Raw genomic sequence first — 24,226 nt, 5'->3', positions numbered from 1 at the left:
TGGCCATTTTATGTCACCTGACGATGCAGTGTGCAGATAACAAGCCTCCTCAGCCCACCGATACACCTGAGGAGTGGCCATTTTATGTCACCTGATGATGCAGCGTGCAGATAACACTTCTCCTCAGCCTGCGGATATACCTGAGGGGCGGACATTTTATGACCAATGATGATGCAGCGTGCAGATAGCACTTCTCAGCCCGCCGATATACCTGAGGAGTGGCCATTTTATGTCACCTGACGATGCAGTGTGCAGATAACAAGCCTCCTCAGCCCACCGATACACCTGAGGAGTGGCCATTTTATGTCACCTGACGATGCAGTGTGCAGATAACAAGCCTCCTCAGCCCGCCGATATGCCTGAGGAGCGGCCATTTTATGTCACCTGACGATGCTGCGTGCAGATAACACTCCTCCTCAGCCCGCAGATATACCTGAGGAGCGGCCATTTTATGTCACCTGACGATGCAGCGTGCAGATAACACTCCTCAGCTGACCGATATACCTGAGGAGCGGCCATTTTATGTCACCTGACGATGCAGTGTGCAGATAACACACCTCCTCAGCCCGCCGTCACGGAGCGGCCATTTTATGTCACCTGACGATGCAGCGGGCAGATAACACTCCTCCTCAGCCCATCGATACACCTGAGGAGCGGCCATTTTATGTCACCTGATGATGCAGCGTGCAGATTACACTCCTCCTCAGCCCGCCGATATACCTGAGGAGCGGCCATTTTAGGTCACCTGACGATGCAGTGTGCAGATAACACTCCTCCTCAGCCCGCCGTCACGGAGCGGCCATTTTATGTCACCTGACGATGCAGTGTGCAGATAACACTCCTCCTCAGCCCGCCGTCACGGAGCGGCCATTTTATGTCACCTGACGATGCAGCAAGCAGATAACATTTCCATTTCACATTGTGTCAGGAAATCGATTTAAAGACAAAAGACAAAGACAAACACTTATATAGCGCTTTTCTCCTGGTGGACTCAATGCGCCAGAGCTGCAGCGACTAGGGCGCGCTCTATAGGCAGTAGCAGTGTTAGGGAGACTTGCCTAAGGTCTCCTGCAGAATAGGTGCTGGCTTACTGAACAGGCAGAGCCGAGATCCGAACCCTGGTCTCCTGTGTCAGAGGCAGAGCCCTTAACCATTACACCATCCATTTAGGAAACAAAATGGCCGCCCTCAGTCAGTGATTACCAGGCCACCGGCAGGGTTCTAGCAATAATATATTAATGCAAATCTTTGACAATAAGAAAATGTTGTGTAAAGCCCCATTCATGAAAAGACTAGGAAAAGAAAAGTTAAAAAAAATTAAAAATAGTTTATGAAAGCAAGAGTGTTACATTTAAAAAATAAAAAAGTGTTTTATTTTACTGTAGCAAGTGTTGTGAGCTCCTCTGAGGAAAGTCAGTGACATGACTATGTACTCTGTGAAGTGCTGCAGAAAATATAAATACATAATATAGTACTGACATCTTCTGCAGCATATTACAGAGTACATAGTCATGTCACTGACTGTCCTCAGAGGAGCTCACACTCTAATCCTGCCATAGTCACAGTGTAATGTCCTACCATATTATTATTATGTATTTATATAGCAGTGACATGTTCTGCAGCACATTACAGAGTACATAGTCATGTCACTGACTGTCCTCAGAGGAACTCACAATCTAATCCCTCCCATAGTCGTAGTCTAATGTCCTTCTATATTATTATTATTATTATTATTATTATTATGTATTTATATAGCACAGATAATATAGGAGGACATTAGACTATGACTATGGTAGGATTAGAGTGTGAGCTTCTCTGAGGACAGTCAGTGACATGACTATGTACTCTGTAATGTGCTGCAGGAGATGTCAGTGCTATATAAATACATAATAATATGGTAGGACATTAGGCTATGACTATGGTAGGATTAGATTGTGAGCTCCTCTGAGGACAGTCAGTGACATGGCTATGTACTCTGTAATGTGCTGCAGGAGATGTCAGTGCTATATAAATACATAATAATAATATGGTAGGACATTAGGCTATGACTATGGTAGGATTAGACTGTGAGTTCCTCTGAGGACAGTCAGTGACATGGCTATGTACTCTGTAATGTGCTGCAGGAGATGTCAGTGCTATATAAATACATAATAATATGGTAGGACATTAGGCTATGACTATGGTAGGATTAGAGTGTGAGCTCCTGTGAGGACAGTCAGTGACATGACTATGTACTCTGTAATGTGCTGCAGGAGATGTCAGTGCTATATAAATACATAATAATAATATGGTAGGACATTAGGCTATGACTATGGTAGGATTAGACTGTGAGTTCCTCTGAGGACAGTCAGTGACATGGCTATGTACTCTGTACAGTGCTGCAGAAAATATCTGTACTATATAAACACACAATAATATTTATAATGTGGGATGAAACTAGTGTGCCAAGAGGAAACCCATGCATATTAGAGAACATGCAAACTCCATGTACATATTGTCCCGCCCAGCTAGGACATTGATGTCTGCACTTTATTTGGGGTGTAATTCTGATGTCCCTGGCTGTGTGTCCTCACTGAAGCTCCTCTGTAAGTTTGGGGCCGGATAAACGCAGAGAGGGATTTGGAAATGTTTGTGACACTGCGTGGCAATGGTGCAGAACAAGGACATGTGCTGGTTAGTCATACTCACGGTGCTGTATTTCTGGAAGGTGTAATTCCTCATATCAGTCTCAGAGTCTGAGAGACACTCCAGGAGAACGTCTTCCCCCTCCAGCACTGGAGACTGTGGCCCCGAGATATACAATCTGGCATGAGCTGAAAGAGAAGTGTCAAAATGGTTTATCTCCAGCAGACTTGTGTACAACGATCTGCTACTCCACCCAACTACCCATCCGACCTCCCACTGCCCTCCTGGCGCCCCACACCACTCCGCCCAACTACCACTCCGACCGCCCACTGCCCTCCCGGCGCCCCATACCACTCCGCCCAACTACCAATCCGACCGCCCACTGCCCTGCTGCCGCCCCACACCACTCCGCACAACTACCAATCTGACCCCCACTGATAAGAAATTCCAACAATAAAACACTTTCCTAACAGAAAATGGTGTCTGAGAGCAATAAAGAGGTAAAAAGGGGACTTTCTTATCAGTGAGGGTCACACTGTAGTCACTTCCTGTCTGAGTCAGGACTGAGTCAGCAACTTACATACGTGATATTTAACTCTTTCAGGCAGAGAAAGAAAAAAAAAAGGAACACAGCATAGTTATTGGTGTGCTAGGCACTGTACATACACATGTCTATCTCATCATGTCACATGTCACTTCGGGTATCCTTTAATTATACCCTGCCTCAGAGTGCTTAAATATATGAACTATTTACCTTTTTTTATCTATCAGCTGTTCTCAGAAGCTGTTCTCTGTCAGGAGAGTGTTTTATGGCTGTAATTCTTTATCAGTGAGGGAGCTATAGTCTGACTAGATCCCGTCACGTCATGTAAAGTTCCCTTTTAGACTTACTGAATTTGCTGCATGCTTGTTTCAGGTGCCCGATTCAGACACTACTGATGCATGAAAGATCAGCAGGACTGCCAGGCAACTGGTATTGTTTAATCCATTAGCAGCTTCAGTAGAGTTATCTCGTGTGAGATAAGTGCGCTGCTTTTGACATCAGTCAGCATAACTTGTTGTGCTGTAAATTCTTGGCATGCTTTAACGTCTCTCTATGAGCAGAAAATATAGAACCTGAAAGCAGAAGTCCTCTGTTATTGTCTCACGCTGCCCCCTAGTGACAAGTGGCCATAAATACAGATTACAGCAGCACTAATTAGAAGAAGGGAAATGTAACACATAAACAAGTGCTAAAATAAATTGGCATGCGGCACTTACAAACCTCTAAATTAGCTGCTAAATGGTTAAAGAGACACTGAAGCGGAAAAAAAATATGATATAATGAATTGGTTGTGTACTATGAATAATTACTAGAAGATTAGCAGCAAAGAAAATATTCTCATACTTTTATTTTCAGGTATATAGTGTGTTTTCTAACATTGCATCATTCTCTAATATGTGCAGATTACACAACACTCAGCATTCAAAATGATTCTTTCGGAGCAGTCTGTGAAGTAATGACCTCTCCTCTGGCAGAAGAAAAGTAATTTGTTCACTAACAGTTGAGATAATAAAAGTCAGAAAACAGCCCTCTCCATGACTTTGAAAGTCGTAGAGCTTAATGGCTTTTTTGCATAGAGATAACAACTGGAGTTTCTTAACTCTTCCTGTACTGGAAACAATTAGACTGATGTATCTGATCTTAAGGTTTTATTTCTTAGCTGTGCTACACATACAAATCATAATATCATCATTTTTTTCCGCTTCAGTGTATAAAAACATGGCAGCCTCCATATTCCTATTAACTCCGGTGTCCTTTTCAATGAAAACAAGAATATTTAAAGTGAACCTCCGGACGAAAAATCTACTCAGCAGAACTGAAAAGGCTCGGTGTTTCTTTAACTGTTTCACAGCATCAGAACTTTGTTTTTCTTACCCTAGCTGCATTTTTAGCTAAGCTCCACCCATCAAAGAAAAAAAGCCTGGGCTTTTTTTTCCCTGATGCTGTGCAGAGCATGATGGGATTTCCTATGTTATTATACACGTTGCCTAACAACTGGGAGGGGTGATCAGCACGCAGGAGAGTTGGAACTGTGTCTCATGCTCCCTGTCACCTCCTTTCAACCAAAAAGATGGCTGCCATCATGAAATCAAACATTTGCCTGTTCTTTTAAAACAGTGTGGGTAAGAGATTACCTATCCATTTTAATTAACATAACTAATGTAACTTAATGACAGTATGTTTGTTTAGGCTGGAGTTCCTCTTTAATAACTCGTCCTATTTTAAACACATTTTAGTTACACTGAGGTATTCGTACGCCAACACTTCAAAATACCAGGAACTAAGCAGCATCTGACGAGACGCTTTTTGTAAAAAAGAAAAAAATAGAACGGGTAGAGCCTGGCCTGTGACATCAATAGGGAGAGTGTGACTTTATTTACAATAGATGTGTAGCGCGAGGTGGCCTCAGACCGGCTTCATCCTCTCACTAATAACTCCCAGCCATTGATCTGCCTTTATATCCCATCCTCATGAAAGGCTCGGCGGAGGACTCAGACAATATCGCTCGCAGTGTGATCCTGTAACGTTCAGCGTGACTTACACGCCTGATAATTGTATCATCCCCAGAAGGGGGGCCCAATCCCTGCAGGATCTGAGACACCTTTGTAGATCAAGTGATGAGACTCCGCGGCAGAAATTAAACCGCGCTGAACAAATCCCGTGTCCTTTCTTTGTGCAGGATTATCGTTCAGACACCTTAAAGGAGATGAAGGCCTCAGAGGCCGACATCTCTAACAAGAAAAATCATCCTGGCCTTCTAAAATAAGGGCACAGATACAAAGGGGGTGAGCTGCAAACACCTGCTCCGGCAGCTAACATCTCGCCCGCACTTACAGAATGGGGAATCAGGGAAAGGGAAATATTGCACAGCCTGAAAAATTGTCAGTTGTGCATTCTATGGGCTGCAGCGAAACCGCCGTGGGACAGAGGAGGACGGGGGGGGGAAGCCTCAGTTACATAGTTATTTGGGTTGTAAAAAGACATACGTCCATCAAGTTCAGCCAGAGAACAAAGTACAACACCAGCCTGCTCCCTCACATATCCCTGTTGATCCAGAGGAAGGCACAACACCAGCCCGCTCCCTCACATATCCCTGCTGATCCAGAGGAAGGCACAACACCAGCCTGCTCCCTCACATATCCCTGCTGATCCAGAGGAAGGCACAACACCAGCCTGCACCCTCACATATCCCTGCTGATCCAGAGGAAGCACAACACCAACCTGCTCCCTCACATATCCCTGCTGATCCAGAGGAAGGCACAGCACAAGCCTGCTCCCTCACATACACCTGCTGATCCAGAGGAAGGCACAACACCAGCCTGCTCCCTCACATATCCCTGCTGATCCAGAGGAAGGCACAACACCAGCCTGCACCCTCACATATCCCTGCTGATCCAGAGGAAGGCACAACACCAGCCTGCTCCCTCACATATCCCTGCTGATCTAGAGGAAGGTACAACACCAGCCTGCTCCCTCACATATCCCTGCTGATCCAGGAGGAGGGCACAACACGAGCCCGCTCCCTCACATATCCCTGCTGATCCAGAGGAAGGCACAGCGCCAGCCTGCTCCCTCACATATCCCTGCTGATCCAGAGGAAGGCACACCACCAGCCTGCACCCTCACATATCCCTGCTGATCCAGAGGAAGGCGCAACACCAGCCTGCTCCCTCACATATCCCTGCTGATCCAGAGGAAGGTACAACACCAGCCTGCTCCTTCACATATCCCTGCTGATCCAGAGGAAGGCACAACACCAGCCTGCACCCTCACATATCCCTGCTGATCCAGAGGAAGGTACAACACCATCCTGCTCCCTCACATATCCCTGCTGATCCAGAGGAAGGCACAACACCAGCCTGCTCCCTCACATATCCCTGCTGATCCAGAGGAAGGCACACCACCAGCCTGCACCCTCACATATCCCTGCTGATCCTGAGGAAGGCACAACACCAGCCTGCTCTCTCACATATCCCTGCTGATCCAGAGGAAGGTACAACACCAGCCTGCACCCTCACATATCCCTGCTGATCCCGAGGAAGGCACAACACCAGCCTGCACCCTCACATATCCCTGCTGATCCCGAGGAAGGCACAACACCAGCCTGCTCCCTCACATATCCCTGCTGATCCAGAGGAAGGCACACCACCAGCCTGCACCCTCACATATCCCTGCTGATCCCGAGGAAGGCACAACACCAGCCTGCTCCCTCACATATCCCTGCTGATCCAGAGGAAGGTACAACACCAGCCTGCACCCTCACATATCTCTGCTGATCCAGAGGAAGGTACAACACCAGCCTGCTCCCTCACATATCCCTGCTGATCCAGAGGAAGGCACAACACCAACCTGCACCCTCACATATCCCTGCTGATCCAGAGGAAGGCACAACACCAGCCTGCTCCCTCACATATCCCTGCTGATCCAGAGGAAGGTACAACACCAGCCTGCACCCTCACATATCCCTGCTGATCCAGAGGAAGGTACAACACCAGCCTGCACCCTCAGATATCCCTGCTGATCCAGAGGAAGGCAAAACACCAGCCTGCTCCCTCACATATCCCTGCTGATCCAGAGGAAGGTACAACACCAGCCTGCTCCCTCACATATCCCTGCTGATCCGGAGGAAGGCACAACACCAGCCTGCTCCCTCACATATCCCTGCTAATCCAGAGGAAGGCACAACACCAGCCTGCTCCCTCACATATCACTGCTGATCCAGAGGAAGGCACAACACCAGCCTGCACCCTCACATATCCCTGCTGATCCAGAGGAAGGCACAACACCAGCCTCCTCCCTCACATATCCCTGCTGATCCAGAGGAAGGCACAACACCAGCCTGCACCCTCACATATCCCTGCTGATCCAGAGGAAGGTACAATGCCAGCCTGCTCCCTCACATATCCCTGCTGATCCAGAGGAGGCACAACACCAGCCTGCACCCTCACATATCCCTGCTGATCCCGAGGAAGGCACAACACCAGCCTGCTCCCTCACATATCCCTGCTGATCCAGAGGAAGGCACAACACCAGCCTGCACCCTCACATATCCCTGCTGATCCCGAGGAAGGCACAACACCAGCCTGCTCCCTCACATATCCCTGCTGATCCAGAGGAAGGCACAACACCAGCCTGCACCCTCACATATCCCTGCTGATCCAGAGGAAGGCACAGCACCAGCCTGCACCCTTACATATCCCTGCTGATCCCGAGGAAGGCACAACACCAGCCTGCTCCCTCACATATCCCTGCTGATCCAGAGGAAGGTACAACACCAGCCTGCACCCTCACATATCCCTGCTGATCCAGAGGAAGGTACAACACCAGCCTGCACCCTCACATATCCCTGCTGATCCAGAGGAAGGCGAAAAACCCCCACAAGGCATGGTCCAATTAGCCCCAAAAGGGAAAAAAATTCCGTCCCGACTCCAGATGGCAATCAGATAAAATCCCTGGATCAACATCATTAGGCATTACCTAGTAATTGTAGCCATGGATGTCTCAACACAAGGAAAGCATCTAAGCCCCCTTTGAAGTGGACCCAAACCAAACATGTTTGTTTTTTAATTCAAAATATTTAGTTGCAGCACTCAGACACATACAAAGATAAATAAACACTCCTTCAAGCCTATGAGCATTTCAGTGCATGCTTTTCACCCTTCTCTTTTCATAACTAGGGTTATACAGGTGGCAGCCATTAGCAATTCCTCCTTTGCTGGACACCATCTCCTCCACCAGTCTGCTGGATTCTGTCCCGGCAATATGAATCCTGGCAATAAAAAATACAATAAATAATAATAATAATAATATGAAAGGAAGGGAGGGGTTCCTCCAATAAATGTAAAATATTTTATATTTGTCATCATGCAGCTGAAAAAAGGTTGCTATTTATTATTATAATTTAGAAAATAGATTTTATTTTTGAAATCTTGTATTTTTAATTTGGGTCCACTTTAAATGCAGGTATAGAATTTGCCATAACGACTTCCTGTGGCAATGCATTCCACATCTTAATCACTCTTACTGTAAAGAACCCTTTCCTAAATAAATGGCTAAAACGTTTTTCCCCAATCCGCAGATCATGTCCTCTAGTCCTTTGAGAAGGCCTAGGGACAAAAAGCTCATCTGCCAAGCTATTATATTGCCCTCTGATGTATTAATGTTAATTAGATCCCCTCTAAGGTGTCTTTTCTCTAGACTAAATAAGCCCAGTTTATCTAACCTTTCTTGGTAAGCGAGACCTTCCATCCCACGTATCAATTTTGTTGCTCGTCTCTGCACCTGCTCTAAAACTGCAATATCTTTCCTGTAATGTGGTGCCCAGAACTGAATTCCATATTCCAGATGTGGCCTTACTAGAGAGTTAAACAGGGGCAATATTATGCTAGCATCTCGAGTTTTTATTTCCCTTTTAATGCATCCCAACATTTTGTTAGCTTTAGCTGCAGCGGCTTGGCATTGAGTACGATTATTTAACTTGTTGTCAATGAGTACTCCTAAGTCCTTCTCCAAGTTTGATGTTCCCAACTGTATCCCATGTATTTTGTATGGTGCTAGACCATTGGTACCCCAAAATGCATGAATTTACATTTGTCAACATTGAATTTCATCTGCCATGTATGTGCCCATATAGCCATCCTATCCAGATCCTGTTGCAATATAACACTATCTTCCTGAGAGTTGATGATTCTGCACAATTTTGTATCATCTGCAAAAATAGCAACATTGCTCACTACTGCATCTACTAGGTCATTAATAATAAATTGAAGAGCACTGGACCCAGTACAGACCCCTGTGGGACCCCACTGCTAACAGTCTCCCATTTTGAGTATGATCCATTGACCACAACTCTTTGTTTTCTGTCCATTAGCCAGTTCCCTATCCATGAACACAAACTCTTCCCCAGTCCTTGCATCCTCAACTTTTGCACCAGACTTCTGTGGGGAACAGTGTCGAAGGCCTTTGCAAAGTCCAAGTATATCACATCTACAGCATTCCCAATAACCACATTAGCATTCACTACCTCATAAAGGCTGAGCATGTGAATAGGATCCGGAGGCTTCCCCCTACCGAGGTGAGGACTTCCCAGGGGGACTTTTTGTTTTTGTCTCTTCAAAGTGTACCTGTAGGGAAAAAGTGCCTTAAAAGGACTTGCCTCAGTAGAGGGATAATCCAGACACTTCCCAGTCTCCCTCACCGTTCCAGCGTGGGACCCTCAGACCTCCTCGAGAAGAGTTTGTGTAAGAGGCGCGTGCAGCCGCGCTCCCGTCCGTGTACAAGGCCAACCGCACTGCGCAGGACGCGACATACCTGCACAGCAGCACAGAACCACTCTGCTACTGCGTAGGCCCAGCCTGAACTTTCAGCGGGTCTCTGTGAGAAGCGGGGGTCTGCCAAGGTAGGTATCGGATTTGCTTAAAGTGCGACTGCATTCGCTGCATGCTTGTTCCAGGTGTGCGATTCAAACACTACTGCAGCCAAAGAGATCAGCAGGACAGCCAGGGAACTGGTATTGTTTAGCAGGAAATAAATATGGCAGCCTCCATATCCTTCTCCCTCCAGCTGTCCTTTAAGTCTCCACCATGCTTTAAAGAACAATGGCCTCTGCAGAAAAACAGAGACCTATACTAGGTACACACTGAGATTTTCTGGCAGATTCACTCTCAGATCGATTATTTTTAACATGTCCGATCTGATTTCCGATCGATCAACCATAGAGGTGAATGGAAAATTGGTCAGAAATCAGATTGAGCATGTTGGAAATAATCGATCTGGCAGTAAATCTGCCAGAAAATCTCATTGTGTGTACCTAACATAAATGACACAGGCGGCCTATAGCAGAAGGGCGACCAGACCTGAGCATCGACCTCATCCAAACCTTCTGACAACCCTTCTGTGCATGGTGTGTCTGAGTTGGGAGGCAACCTGGCACTGAATAAAAACAGCTCAAGGCGTGTCCGGAAAACTCTATCCCCGGCCAAGAGGTCACAAACCGGATATTTAAACCAATAAATCTTTTACTGAAGAACATAAGAGATAACACGTTTCGTAGGTGTACACCCACATCCTCGGGTGCCCTGATGAAGAAAGGGAGAGAGAGAGAGAGACTTTGTGTTACACCTGAGATTGGGAGTGTACAGCTAAGAAACACATGTTTAAGTACTTCCATAAAACACTTATAAAATTTAAGTATGAGAGGCTGGGCAGACCTGTAGGACTAACCGAGGTATGGTCATATTTCAACACAGTTCAACTAGCTAGGATAGGTAAAACAAACAGTCCTACACTTACAGGAAGTGCAGAATTATTAGGCAAATGAGTATTTTGACCACATCATCCTCTTTATGCATGTTGTCTTACTCCAAGCTGTATAGGCTCGAAAGCCTACTACCAATTAAGCATATTAGTTGATGTGCATCTCTGTAATGAGAAGTGGTGTGGTCTAATGACATCAACACCCTATATCAGGTGTGCATAATTATTAGGCAACTTCCTTTCCTTTGGCAAAATGGGTCAAAAGAAGGACTCGACAGGATCAGAAAAGTCAAAAATAGTGAGATATCTTGCAGAGGGATGCAGCACTCTTAAAATTGCAAAGCTTCTGAAGTGTGATCATCGAACAATCAAGCGTTTCATTCAAAATAGTCAACAGGGTCGCAAGAAGCGTGTGGAAAAACCAAGGCGCAAAATAACTGCCCGTGAACTGAGAAAAGTCAAGCGTGCAACTGCCAAGATGCCACTTGCCACCAGTTTGGCCATATTTCAGAGCTGCAACATCACTGGAGTGTCCAAAAGCACAAGGTGTGCAATACTCAGAGACATGGCCAAGGTAAGAAAGGCTGAAAGACGACCACCACTGAACAAGACACACAAACTGAAACGTCAAGACTGGGCCAAGAAATATCTCAAGACTGATTTTTCTAAGGTTTTATGGATTGATGAAATGAGAGTGAGTCTTGATGGGCCAGATGGATGGGCCCGTGGCTGTATTGGTAAAGGGCAGAGAGCTCCAGTCTGACCCAGACACCAGCAAGGTGGAGGTGGAGTACTGGTTTGGGCTGGTATCATCAAAGTTGAGCTTGTGGGGCCTTTTCGGGTTGAGGATGGAGTCAAGCTCAACTCCCAGTCCTACGGCCAGTTTCTGGAAGCCACCATCTTCAAGCAATGATATAGGAAGAAGTCTGAATCCTTCAAGAAAAAACATGATTTTCATGCAGGACAATGCTCCATCACACGCGTCTAAGTACTCCACAGCGTGGCTGGCAAGAAAGGGTATAAAAGAAAAAAAACTAATGACAAGGCCTCCTTGTTCACCAGATCTGAACCCCATTGAGAACCTGTTGTCCATCATAAAATGTGAGATTTACAAGGAGGGAGACCAGTATACCTCTCTGAACAGTGTCTGGGAGGCTGTGGTTGCTGCTGCACGCAATGTTGATGGTGAACAGATCAAAACACTGACAGAATCCATGGATGGCAGGCTTTTGAGTGTCCTTGCAAAGAAAGGTGGCTAGATTGGTCACTGATTTGTTTTTGAATGTCAGAAATGTATATTAGTGAATGTTGAGATGTTATATTGGTTTCACTGGTAAAAAATAAATAATTGAAATGGGTATATATTTGTTTTTTGTTAAGTTGCCTAATAATTATGCACAGTAATAGTCACCTGCACACACAGATATCCCCCTAAAATAGCTAGAACTAAAAACAAACTAAAAACTACTTACAAAAATATTCAGCTTTGATATTAATGAGTTTTTTGGGTTCATTGAGAACATGGTTGTTGTTCAATAATAAAATTATTCCTCAAAAATACCACTTGCCTAATAATTCTGCACTCCTTGTAGATCCCCTATGAGTTTCCTTTAACAGTCTAACTTTTCAGTTCGCACTGTTCTGGTGGTTTTGTACTCCGGGATACAGAGAGCCTATCCTTCTTCGTGTTCCTGTGACAACGTTCACATCCATGTGTTTGTTTTTTTTCCAGAGTTTCTCCGTTGTTATCCAGCCACCTATCTTACTCTACGACTTCCTCTAGGTTTTATCCACACTTGTTACAACACATGACTTTTCCTGTCCTCAACCAACAAGTAAAGCACATAAGTGAGGTTTGGTTCATATCTTCTTGTACAGGTAGCAATCTCCGATCTGAGCCCCACAGACTGGTTCCAAATCTCACCTCTCCTTGGTTTTCAGAATACCCCTTCTGAGATATGGCAGCTCTTCAGACTTTTTTCAGTGCTGAGTTTTCAGTACACACATCCAAAGTGGATAGTCCAAATTTAATGACCGGCCATTTTTACCACTTTTGTGTAGCTTGTTAAAAAGTCTTCAACAATCTGTAAACCTCTTTACTACGTGGAGGTGGTAGAATTGGCCAATTGTTTGCACCAGGCTTTAAACTTAGAACCTCAGGTCGATAATAGTACAAAGGTTGAAGTTTCATTTTCTCATTTGGATATAAATCCTCCGTTAACGGCATAGTACATTCCTCCGACAGATGCTATCCCCTCATTGCATCATCATCAATTTTCCAATTTGTAGAGATTATGGAGCTTAGATATATGCAAGGCTTTCAAGTTCTAGGTCTTCACCATTCACCACGGTATTTCTTCTACAGATAATAATGGTTTTAGTGTCACCATTGCCGATCTCCTTTTCCTAAAAGCTTAACATTGTACTACAGTATTGTTCAACATCTAACTTGGACGTGGAGGCAATTTATCTGCGAAATACTGCAGCAGAGCATCTGAGAAGGCTTTAGTAGCCGGTTCCCTATAATCCTCTTCCCTGTAGCCTCCTCACTGCTCTGAGGAAGCCATTGCTCAGGAGCAGAAACAAGCCTGGTAAAAACATCTCTTGGTGAACTCCCCTTGTGGTATCAGATTGTTCTTATAAAGAATTGGCGGTCCCAATGTTATACTATCAGCATCAAGCAAATCTTTGAATCCCCAGTAAAAAGCCATTCACTTCTCTTTCCTTAGCACAACCCCCAGGTTCCCCCACAGATTATCAAACACCTTCTACACATTTAGGACAGGTGCACGTATCTCAGTGGCTGTTTTCTAATATCTTATGGCGTTGATGTGCTTCTAGTGAGGAAGAAGCTGCATCGTCCTACCTCTGTAAGATGTTCTGTCTGAACTCTAAACGCACACCTGAACTAAGAGGGATGTGGAGGCGGACATTTATTTCCTTTTAAAGTGAATGGGAACCGCATTTACAAAAATGAGATAGATACTTACCCAAGTAGAGGGAAGGCACTGGGTCCTATAGAGCCTTCCGGCTCCTCTCCTGGTCCCCTCGTTCCGGTGCTGGCTCGCCCGGTAGCAGTATCTGACTAAATTAGACAAATACTGCTTTACCCGGCCGAAGGAGGCTTCAGAAGTCTTCAGGGAGCCCGAGTGCTCCTGAAGAAGGGCGGCCCTGTACTGCGCCTGCGCAAGCACGCTCTCTTGCACGCTCACGCCTGTGCAGTATGGAGCCGCACGTCTTCGGGAGGACACGGCTCCCAAAGACTTCCAAATACCCTTTCGGTGGGGGATTGAAACAGGGGGGAGCCAGCACAGGATAGAGAGCACCGAGAGAGGAGACAGAACGCTCTATACGACCCAGAGCCTTCCCTCTCCTTAGGTAAGTATTTGCTTCATTCTTTTTAAAATGCGGTTCCCATTCACTTTAAACAACGCAGATTGCCTGGCTACCCTGCTGATCTTCTGCCTCTAATACTTTTAGCCATAGACCCTGAACAAGCATGCAGCAGATCAGCTGTTTCTTACAGAAGTGTGACTGGATTGGCTGCATGCTTGTTGCAGGTGTGCGATTCTGACAGTGCTGCAGGATAGCCAGGCAACTGGTATTGTTTAAGAGGAAATAAATATGGCAGCCTCCATATCCCTCTCGCTTCAGGTTTACTTAAAGACTCCACTATATTTTAGCTGAAGATTTGATCAGGAAGGGATCTATTGAATGGCTGATCTGGCCATACATCGAGTGATTTACAGCCAGCTTTAATCTGCCATCTAAAATGTTTTACTACAGTGATGTTATAATTGACCTGCCCGTTTTTGGGTAGTAATTTTGTGCAGTGTTGGTATATGGGATCCTGCACGTTGTCCAATGCAGCAGGGTAGTTTACACCGTGCTTTATTGGTGTCACGTGGACCGCAACCCTGTGACCCTGTCCACCAGCTCGGGTGCTTAAGTCGGTGTTCTGCAATAATTGGGTTTCCGAAAGCTAGATCACAAATTCCAACACTACCTTTGTGCACGATGCAACTTTAATGACTGCAACTGAATAAAAGTTTCTCTACAATTTTTCCTCAAATATTAGAAGACTCCTGGAGCTTTGCCACCATGGCTTGTCGGTTTCCCAAGCTTCGGCTTTGTGAAGACCCCATTGTAGCTCCTCCACTGTGATGGTATCATGTTGGATACGACTATAGCCCTGGTGGAGCTGAATCTTCAAGCTGTCCTTCATCGGCTCCACCCAGTTGCTGCCCGATGTCCTCTCTCCACTCCTCTTATTTCATATTGTCAGTAGTGTCCTAATCTCAGTATTTTGTTTGTCTTACTTTGTATGAATTTCACAGCTCCAGACATAAATCACCTTTAAAGGAGTACTGTGGAGGAAGGGGGTGGGAAATGAGTTGAACTTACCCGGGGCTTCTAATGGTCCCCCGCAGACATCCTGTGTTGGCGCAGCCACTCCCCAATGCTCCGGCTCCGCCTCCGGTTCACTTCTAGAACTTCCGACTTTAATGTCTGAAAACCTCTGCGCCTGCATTGCCGTGTCCTCGATCCCGCTGATGTCACCAGGAGCGCACGGTGCAGGCGAAGACCATACTGGGCCTGAGCAGTACACTCCTAGTGACGTCAGCAGGAGCGAGGACACGGCAATGCAGGCGCAGAGGTTTTCAGACTTTAAAGTCGGAAGTTCTAGAAGTGAACCGGAGGCGGGGCCGGAGCATCGGTGAGTGGCTGCGCGGGCACAGGATGTCTGCAGGGGGAGGCGGGGCCGGAGCATCGGTGAGTGGCTGCGCGGGCACAGGATGTCTGCAGGGGGAGGCGGGGCCGGAGCATTGGTGAGTGGCTGCGCGGGCACAGGATGTCTGCAGGGGGGAGGCGGGGCCGGAGCATCGGCGAGTGGCTGCGCGGGCACAGGATGTCTGCAGGGGGAGGCGGGGCCGGAGCATCGGTGAGTGGCTGCGCAGGCACAGGATGTCAGCAGGGGGAGGCGGGGCCGGAGCATCGGCGAGTGGCTGCGCGGGCACAGGATGTCTGCAGGGGGGAGGCGGGGCCGGAGCATCGGTGAGTGGCTGCGCGGGTACAGGATGTCTGCACGGGGAAGCGGGGCCGGAGCATCGGTAAATGGCTGCATGGGCACAGGATGTCAGCAGGGGGAGTCGGGGCCGGAGCATCGGTGAGTGGCTGCGCGGGCACAGGATGTCTGCAGGGGACCATTCGAAGCCCCGGGTAAGTTCAACTCATTTTCCCCCTACAGTATCCCTTTAAGGCTGGTTCATACTCGAGAGATTTTCAGCGCTTTGCTGATCGCACTGCTGCTGATATATCCTTTGGGAATATTCTTACTGCAGCGTTTGCTACTGAACATGAATCAAAATGAAATATGCCACAAAAAATTGCGATCGTGATTTGAGTGTGAACCGGCCCTAAGTTCATTGGTAAAAATGTTTCTCACCAGGTTTCCAACTTTTTGTTTTATAAAACTCGGGGAGCAGAGAAATGATTCAGCATAAATCCCCTGAGAATTCACAGAGTAGGAAGTCAATTCATCAGAGTACCAAATTTGTATCTCTCAAAATAGCCGATTATAGTCATGTAATTATGTCCCACTTCAGCTTCTGTGGTCACTTCATGTTCAAAAATGCCCACAGCGGACGGGCAACACTGGCAGAAGGGCGGAGCCAGACAAACTGGCTGTGAGAGTTCCTCCGTCTCGGAGATTACACCACAGCGGCGACACGGGGAGAGGAAGCAGCTTAAAGTGGCCAGAGCACCATAATGGGTTTACTTTCTTATCTTTGTAAGGAACCTCACCATTAGTGGCCACTTAAAAGTGCACAGCGCTACCGTTCTGCACGGCAAAAAAACCCCCAAAAAACAAATACACGTTCTTGGAGCGATTGCAATTAGCGCTTCAATATACGCCTGTCACGGTCGCTCCCAAATCACCAAAAAACGCTGCAAAGTAACGCGTTTGGTGATTGCCACGAATCGCAAATCCCCAGTAATGGGTGGGAATCGCGGCACTGAGATCTCTGCTCTATACTTACTATTGCGGTAGTGCTTTAAAAATCGTTAGTGCTTCGGCGATTAGATGGAATCGCTCTAGTATGAATGGGCCCTAAGGAAGGCGTGTTCTGGGGGGGGGGGGGGGTGAGCTCTGTTCTCACATCCATGGACTACATCTCCCAGCATGCATCACGAGGCACTGCCGGCAACTACAAAATCCTGCATCCCATACAGGCCGGGGGCCAGATAGGGGGAGCAGCACTTCCAAGATAAGTAGTGAGGCTCTCCACAATCCCCCTTTCCAACAGTACACACCGTTACAAACCCTCCTGATGGGGAGGTTCATTTAAAGTAAACGGAAAATTTAAAAAATATGTATTATGCTGCTCAGTTGTCTAACGCATTAGCAGCTTCAATAGAGTTGGAGAGAATTACACTGCTTTTGACCTCAGTTGGCAGAAGTGCTGTAAATTCTTGGAATGCTTTGATCTCTCTCTGCTAGAAGAAAACATAGAAATTGAAAGCAGAAGTCCTCTGTTATTGTCTCACACTGCCCTCTAGTGACAAGTGGCCATAAATACACATTACAGCAGTGATAAGTGATAAGTGATAAGTAGAAGCAATGTAACAAGTAAAAAATATAGACTGCTGTATGCAGGGAGCCTGCGGTGCCTGTTCAGTGGTGACTGGCTGCCATATTGCTGATGATTGTATAGACTGCTGTATGCAGGGAGCCTGCGGTGCCTGTTCAGTGGTGACTGGCTGCCATATTGCTGATGATTGTATAGACTGCTGTATGCAGGGAGCCTGCGGTGCCTGTTCAGTGGTGACTGGCTGCCATATTGCTGATGATTGTATAGACTGCTGTATGCAGGGAGCCTGCGGTGCCTGTTCAGTGGTGACTGGCTGCCATATTGCTGATGATTGTATAGACTGCTGTATGCAGGGAGCCTGCGGTGCCTGTTCAGTGGTGACTGGCTGCCATATTGCTAATGATTGTATAGACTGCTGTATGCAGGGAGCCTGCAGTGCCTGTTCAGTGGTGACTGGCTGCCATATTGCTGATGGTTGTATAGACTGCTGTATGCAGGGAGCCTGCGGTGCCTGTTCAGTGGTGACTGGCTGCCATATTGCTGATGATTGTATAGACTGCTGTATGCAGGGAGCCTGCGGTGCCTGTTCAGTGGTGACTGGCTGCCATATTGCTGATGATTGTATAGACTGCTGTATGCAGGGAGCCTGCAGTGCCTGTTCAGTGGTGACTGGCTGCCATACTCCTGATGATTGTATAGACTGCTGTATGCAGCCTGCGGTGCCTGTTCAGTGGTGACTGGCTGCCATATTGCTGATGATTGTATAGACTGCTGTATGCAGCCTGCGGTGCCTGTTCAGTGGTGACTGGCTGCCATACTGCTGATGGTTGTATAGACTGCTGTATGCAGGGAGCCTGCGGTGCCTGTTCAGTGGTGACTGGCTGCCATATTGCTGATGATTGTATAGACTGCTATATGCAGCCTGCAGTGCCTGTTCAGTGGTGACTGGCTGCCATATTGCTGATGATTGTATAGACTGCTGTATGCAGGGAGCCTGCGGTGCCTGTTCAGTGGTGACTGGTTGCCATATTGCTGATGATTGTATAGACTGCTGTATGCAGCCTGCGGTGCCTGTTCAGTGGTGACTGGCTGCCATACTGCTGATGATTGTATAGACTGCTGTATGCAGGGAGCCTGCGGTGCCTGTTCAGTGGTGACTGGTTGCCATATTGCTGATGATTGTATAGACTGCTGTATGCAGGGAGCCTGCGGTGCCTGTTCAGTGGTGACTGGCTGCCATATTGCTGATGGTTGTATAGACTGCTGTATGCAGGGAGCCTGCGGTGCCTGTTCAGTGGTGACTGGCTGCCATATTGCTGATGACTGTATAGACTGCTGTATGCAGCCTGCAGTGCCTGTTCAGTGGTGACTGGCTGCCATATTGCTGATGATTGTATAGACTGCTGTATGCAGCCTGCAGTGCCTGTTCAGTGGTGACTGGCTGCCATATTGCTGATGATTGTATAGACTGCTGTATGCAGGGAACCTGCGGTGCCTGTTCAGTGGTGACTGGCTGCCATATTGCTAATGATTGTATAGACTGCTGTATGCAGGGAGCCTGCAGTGCCTGTTCAGTGGTGACTGGCTGCCATATTGCTGATGGTTGTATAGACTGCTGTATGCAGGGAGCCTGCGGTGCCTGTTCAGTGGTGACTGGTTGCCATATTGCTGATGATTGTATAGACTGCTGTATGCAGGGAGCCTGCGGTGCCTGTTCAGTGGTGACTGGCTGCCATATTGCTGATGACTGTATAGACTGCTGTATGCAGCCTGCGGTGCCTGTTCAGTGGTGACTGGCTGCCATACTGCTGATGGTTGTATAGACTGCTGTATGCAGGGAGCCTGCGGTGCCTGTTCAGTGGTGACTGGCTGCCATACTGCTGATGATTGTATAGACTGCTATATGCAGGGAGCCTGCAGTGCCTGTTCAGTGGTGACTGGCTGCCATATTGCTGATGATTGTATAGACTGCTGTATGCAGGGAGCCTGCGGTGCCTGTTCAGTGGTGACTGGCTGCCATATTGCTGATGATTGTATAGACTGCTGTATGCAGGGAGCCTGCGGTGCCTGTTCAGTGGTGACTGGCTGCCATATTGCTGATGATTGTATAGACTGCTGTATGCAGGGAGCCTGCGGTGCCTGTTCAGTGGTGACTGGCTACCATACTGCTGATGATTGTATAGACTGCTGTATACAGGAAGCCTGCGGTGCCTGTTCAGTGGTGACTGGCTGCCATATTGCTGAGGACTGTATAGACTGCTGTATGCAGGGAGCCTGCGGTGCCTGTTCAGTGGTGACTGGTTGCCATATTGCTGATGGTTGTATAGACTGCTGTATGCAGGGAGCCTGCAGTGCCTGTTCAGTGGTGACTGGCTGCCATATTGCTGATGATTGTATAGACTGCTGTATGCAGGGAGCCTGCGGTGCCTGTTCAGTGGTGACTGGCTGCCATATTGCTGATGATTGTATAGACTGCTGTATGCAGGGAGCCTGCAGTGCCTGTTCAGTGGTGACTGTCTGCCATACTGCTGATGATTGTATAGACTGCTGTATGCAGCCTGCGGTGCCTGTTCAGTGGTGACTGGCTGCCATATTGCTGATGGTTGTATAGACTGCTGTATGCAGGGAGCCTGTGGTGCCTGTTCAGTGGTGACTGGCTGCCATACTGCTGATGATTGTATAGACTGCTGTATGCAGGGAGCCTGCGGTGCCTGTTCAGTGGTGACTGGCTGCCATATTGCTGATGATTGTATAGACTGCTGTATGCAGGGAGCCTGCGGTGCCTGTTCATTGGTGACTGGCTGCCATATTGCTGATGATTGTATAGACTGCTGTATGCAGGGAGCCTGCGGTGCCTGTTCAGTGGTGACTGGCTGCCATATTGCTGATGGTTGTATAGATTGCTGTATGCAGGGAGCCTGCGGTGCCTGTTCATTGGTGACTGGCTGCCATATTGCTGATGATTGTATAGACTGCTGTATGCAGGGAGCCTGCGGTGCCTGTTCAGTGGTGACTGGCTGCCATATTGCTGATGATTGTATAGACTGCTGTATGCAGGGAGCCTGCGGTGCCTGTTCAGTGGTGACTGGCTGCCATATTGCTGATTATTGTATAGACTGCTGTACGCGGGGAGCCTGCGGTGCCTGTTCAGTGGTGACTGGCTGCCATATTGCTGATGACTGTATAGACTGCTGTATGCAGCCTGCGGTGCCTGTTCAGTGGTGACTGGCTGCCATATTGCTGATGACTGTATAGACTGCTGTATGCAGGGAACCTGCGGTGCCTGTTCAGTGGTGACTGGCTGCCATACTGCTGATGGTTGTATAGACTGCTGTATGCAGGGAGCCTGCGGTGCCTGTTCAGTGGTGACTGGCTGCCATATTGCTGATGATTGTATAGACTGCTGTATGCAGGGAGCCTGCAGTGCCTGTTCAGTGGTGACTGGCTGCCATATTGCTGATGACTGTATAGACTGCTGTATGCAGCCTGCGGTGCCTGTTCAGTGGTGACTGGCTGCCATATTGCTGATGATTGTATAGACTGCTGTATGCAGGGAGCCTGCGGTGCCTGTTCAGTGGTGACTGGCTGCCATATTGCTGATGACTGTATAGACTGCTGTATGCAGGGAACCTGCGGTGCCTGTTCAGTGGTGACTGGCTGCCATATTGCTGATTATTGTATAGACTGCTGTATGCAGGGAGCCTGCGGTGCCTGTTCAGTGGTGACTGGCTGCCATACTGCTGATGATTGTATAGACTGCTGTATGCAGGGAGCCGGCAGTGCCTGTTCAGTGGTGACTGGCTGCCATACTGCTGATGATTGTATAGACTGCTGTATGCAGGGAGCCGGCAGTGCCTGTTCAGTGGTGACTGGCTGCCATACTGCTGATGATTGTATAGACTGCTGTATGCAGGGAGCCTGCAGTGCCTGTTCAGTGGTGACTGGCTGCCATATTGCTGATGACTGTATAGACTGCTGTATGCAGGGAGCCTGCGGTGCCTGTTCAGTGGTGACTGGCTGCCATATTGCTGATGATTGTATAGACTGCTGTATGCAGGGTGCCTGCTGTGCCTGTTCAGTGGTGACTGGCTGCCATACTGCTGAGGACTGTATAGACTGCTGTATGCAGGGAGCCTGCGGTGCCTGTTCAGTGGTGACTGGCTGCCATATTGCTGATGACTGTATAGACTGCTGTATGCAGCCTGCGGTGCCTGTTCAGTGGTGACTGGCTGCCATATTGCTGATGATTGTATAGACTGCTGTATGCGGGGAGCCTGCGGTGCCTGTTCAGTGGTGACTGGCTGCCATACTGCTGATGATTGTATAGACTGCTGTATGCAGGGAGCCTGCGGTGCCTGTTCAGTGGTGACTGGCTGCCATACTGCTGATTGTATAGACTGCTGTATGCAGGGAGCCTGCGGTTCCTGTTCAGTGGTGACTGGCTGCCATACTGCTGATGGTTGTATAGACTGCTGTATGCAGGGAGCCTGCGGTGCCTGTTCAGTGGTGACTGGCTGCCATATTGCTGATGATTGTATAGACTGCTGTATGCAGCCTGCGGTGCCTGTTCAGTGGTGACTGGCTGCCATACTGCTGATGGTTGTATAGACTGCTGTATGCAGGGAGCCTGCGGTGCCTGTTCAGTGGTGACTGGCTGCCATATTGCTGATGATTGTATAGACTGCTGTATGCAGGGAGCCTGCGGTGCCTGTTCAGTGGTGACTGGCTGCCATATTGCTGATGGTTGTATAGACTGCTGTATGCAGGCAGCCTGCGGTGCCTGTTCAGTGGTGACTGGCTGCCATATTGCTGATGGTTGTATAGACTGCTGTATGCAGGGAGCCTGCGGTGCCTGTTCAGTGGTGACTGGCTGCCATACTGCTGATGACTGTATAGACTGCTGTATGCAAGGAGCCTGCGGTGCCTGTTCAGTGGTGACTGGCTGCCATATTGCTGATGATTGTATACACTGCTGTATGCAGCCTGCGGTGCCTGTTCAGTGGTGACTGGCTGCCATATTGCTGATGATTGTATAGACTGCTGTATGCAGGGAACCTGCGGTGCCTGTTCAGTGGTGACTGGCTGCCATATTGCTGATGATTGTATAGACTTCTGTATGCAGGGAGCCTGCGGTGCCTGTTCAGTGGTGACTGGCTGCCATATTGCTGATGATTGTATAGACTGCTGTATGCAGGGAGCCTGCGGTGCCTGTTTAGTGGTGACTGGCTGCCATATTGCTGATGATTGTATAGACTGCTGTATACAGGGAGCCTGCGGTGCCTGTTCAGTGGTGACTGGCTGCCATATTGCTGATGATTGTATAGACTGCTGTATGCAGCCTGCGGTGCCTGTTCAGTGGTGACTGGCTGCCATATTGCTGATGATTGTATAGACTGCTGTATGCAGGGAGCCTGCGGTGCCTGTTCTGTGGTGACTGGCTGCCATATTGCTGATGACTGTATAGACTGCTGTATGCAGGGAGCCTGCGGTGCCTGTTCAGTGGTGACTGGCTGCCATACTGCTGATGATTGTATAGACTGCTGTATGCAGCCTGCGGTGCCTGTTCAGTGGTGACTGGCTGCCATACTGCTGATTGTATAGACTGCTGTATGCAGGGAGCCTGCGGTGCCTGTTCAGTGGTGACTGGCTGCCATATTGCTGATGATTGTATAGACTGCTGTATACAGGGAGCCTGCGGTGCCTGTTCAGTGGTTACTGGCTGCCATATTGCTGATGATTGTATAGACTGCTGTATGCAGGGAGCCTGCAGTGCCTGTTCAGTGGTGACTGGCTGCCATATTGCTGATGATTGTATAGACTGCTGTATGCAGCCTGCAGTGCCTGTTCAGTGGTGACTGGCTGCCATATTGCTGATGATTGTATAGACTGCTGTATGCAGCCTGCGGTGCCTGTTCAGTGGTGACTGGCTGCCATATTGCTGATGATTGTATAGACTGCTGTATGCAGGGAGCCTGCAGTGCCTGTTCAGTGGTGACTGGCTGCCATATTGCTGATGATTGTATAGACTGCTGTATGCAGGGAGCCTGCGGTGCCTGTTCAGTGGTGACTGGCTGCCATACTGCTGATGATTGTATAGACTGCTGTATGCAGGGAGCCTGCGGTGCCTGTTCAGTGGTGACTGGCTGCCATATTGCTGATGGTTGTATAGACTGCTGTATGCAGCCTGCGGTGCCTGTTCAGTGGTGACTGGCTGCCATATTGCTGATGACTGTATAGACTGCTGTATGCAGGGAGCCTGCGGTGCCTGTTCAGTGGTGACTGGCTGCCATACTGCTGATGATTGTATAGACTGCTGTATGCAGGGAGCCTGTGGTGCCTGTTCAGTGGTGACTGGCTGCCATATTGCTGATGGTTGTATAGACTGCTGTATGCAGGGAGCCTGCGGTGCCTGTTCAGTGGTGACTGGCTGCCATATTGCTGATGATTGTATAGACTGCTGTATGCAGGGAGCCTGCGGTGCCTGTTCAGTGGTGACTGGCTGCCATATTACTGATTGTATAGACTGCTGTATGCAGGGAGCCTGCGGTGCCTGTTCAGTGGTGACTGGCTGCCATACTGCTGATGATTGTATAGACTGCTGTATGCAGGGAGCCTGCAGTGCCTGTTCAGTGGTGACTGGCTGCCATACTGCTGATGATTGTATAGACTGCTGTATGCAGGGAGCCTGTGGTGCCTGTTCAGTGGTGAC

The 24,226-nt window shown here is 48.2% G+C and overlaps 1 protein-coding gene across 2 annotated transcripts in view; it reads right to left on the bottom strand.

The window, feature by feature from the left end:
• The window catches only part of LOC137521990 (basal cell adhesion molecule-like), a 129,839-nt gene that overhangs the window by 78,556 nt on the left and 27,057 nt on the right, over positions 1-24,226 (bottom strand). For both annotated transcript variants that reach the window (XM_068241978.1, XM_068241979.1), the window contains exon 2: positions 2,689-2,813. In XM_068241978.1, coding sequence (XP_068098079.1) covers positions 2,689-2,813 — 125 coding nt within the window. The remainder of the gene's footprint in view (positions 1-2,688; positions 2,814-24,226) is intronic.

This window comes from Hyperolius riggenbachi, chromosome 6, assembly GCF_040937935.1.
Source record: "Hyperolius riggenbachi isolate aHypRig1 chromosome 6, aHypRig1.pri, whole genome shotgun sequence".
NCBI lineage: Eukaryota > Metazoa > Chordata > Amphibia > Anura > Hyperoliidae > Hyperolius > Hyperolius riggenbachi.
Note: the sequence above shows the minus strand (reverse complement) of the source record. Positions and strands in the feature narration are given on the sequence as shown.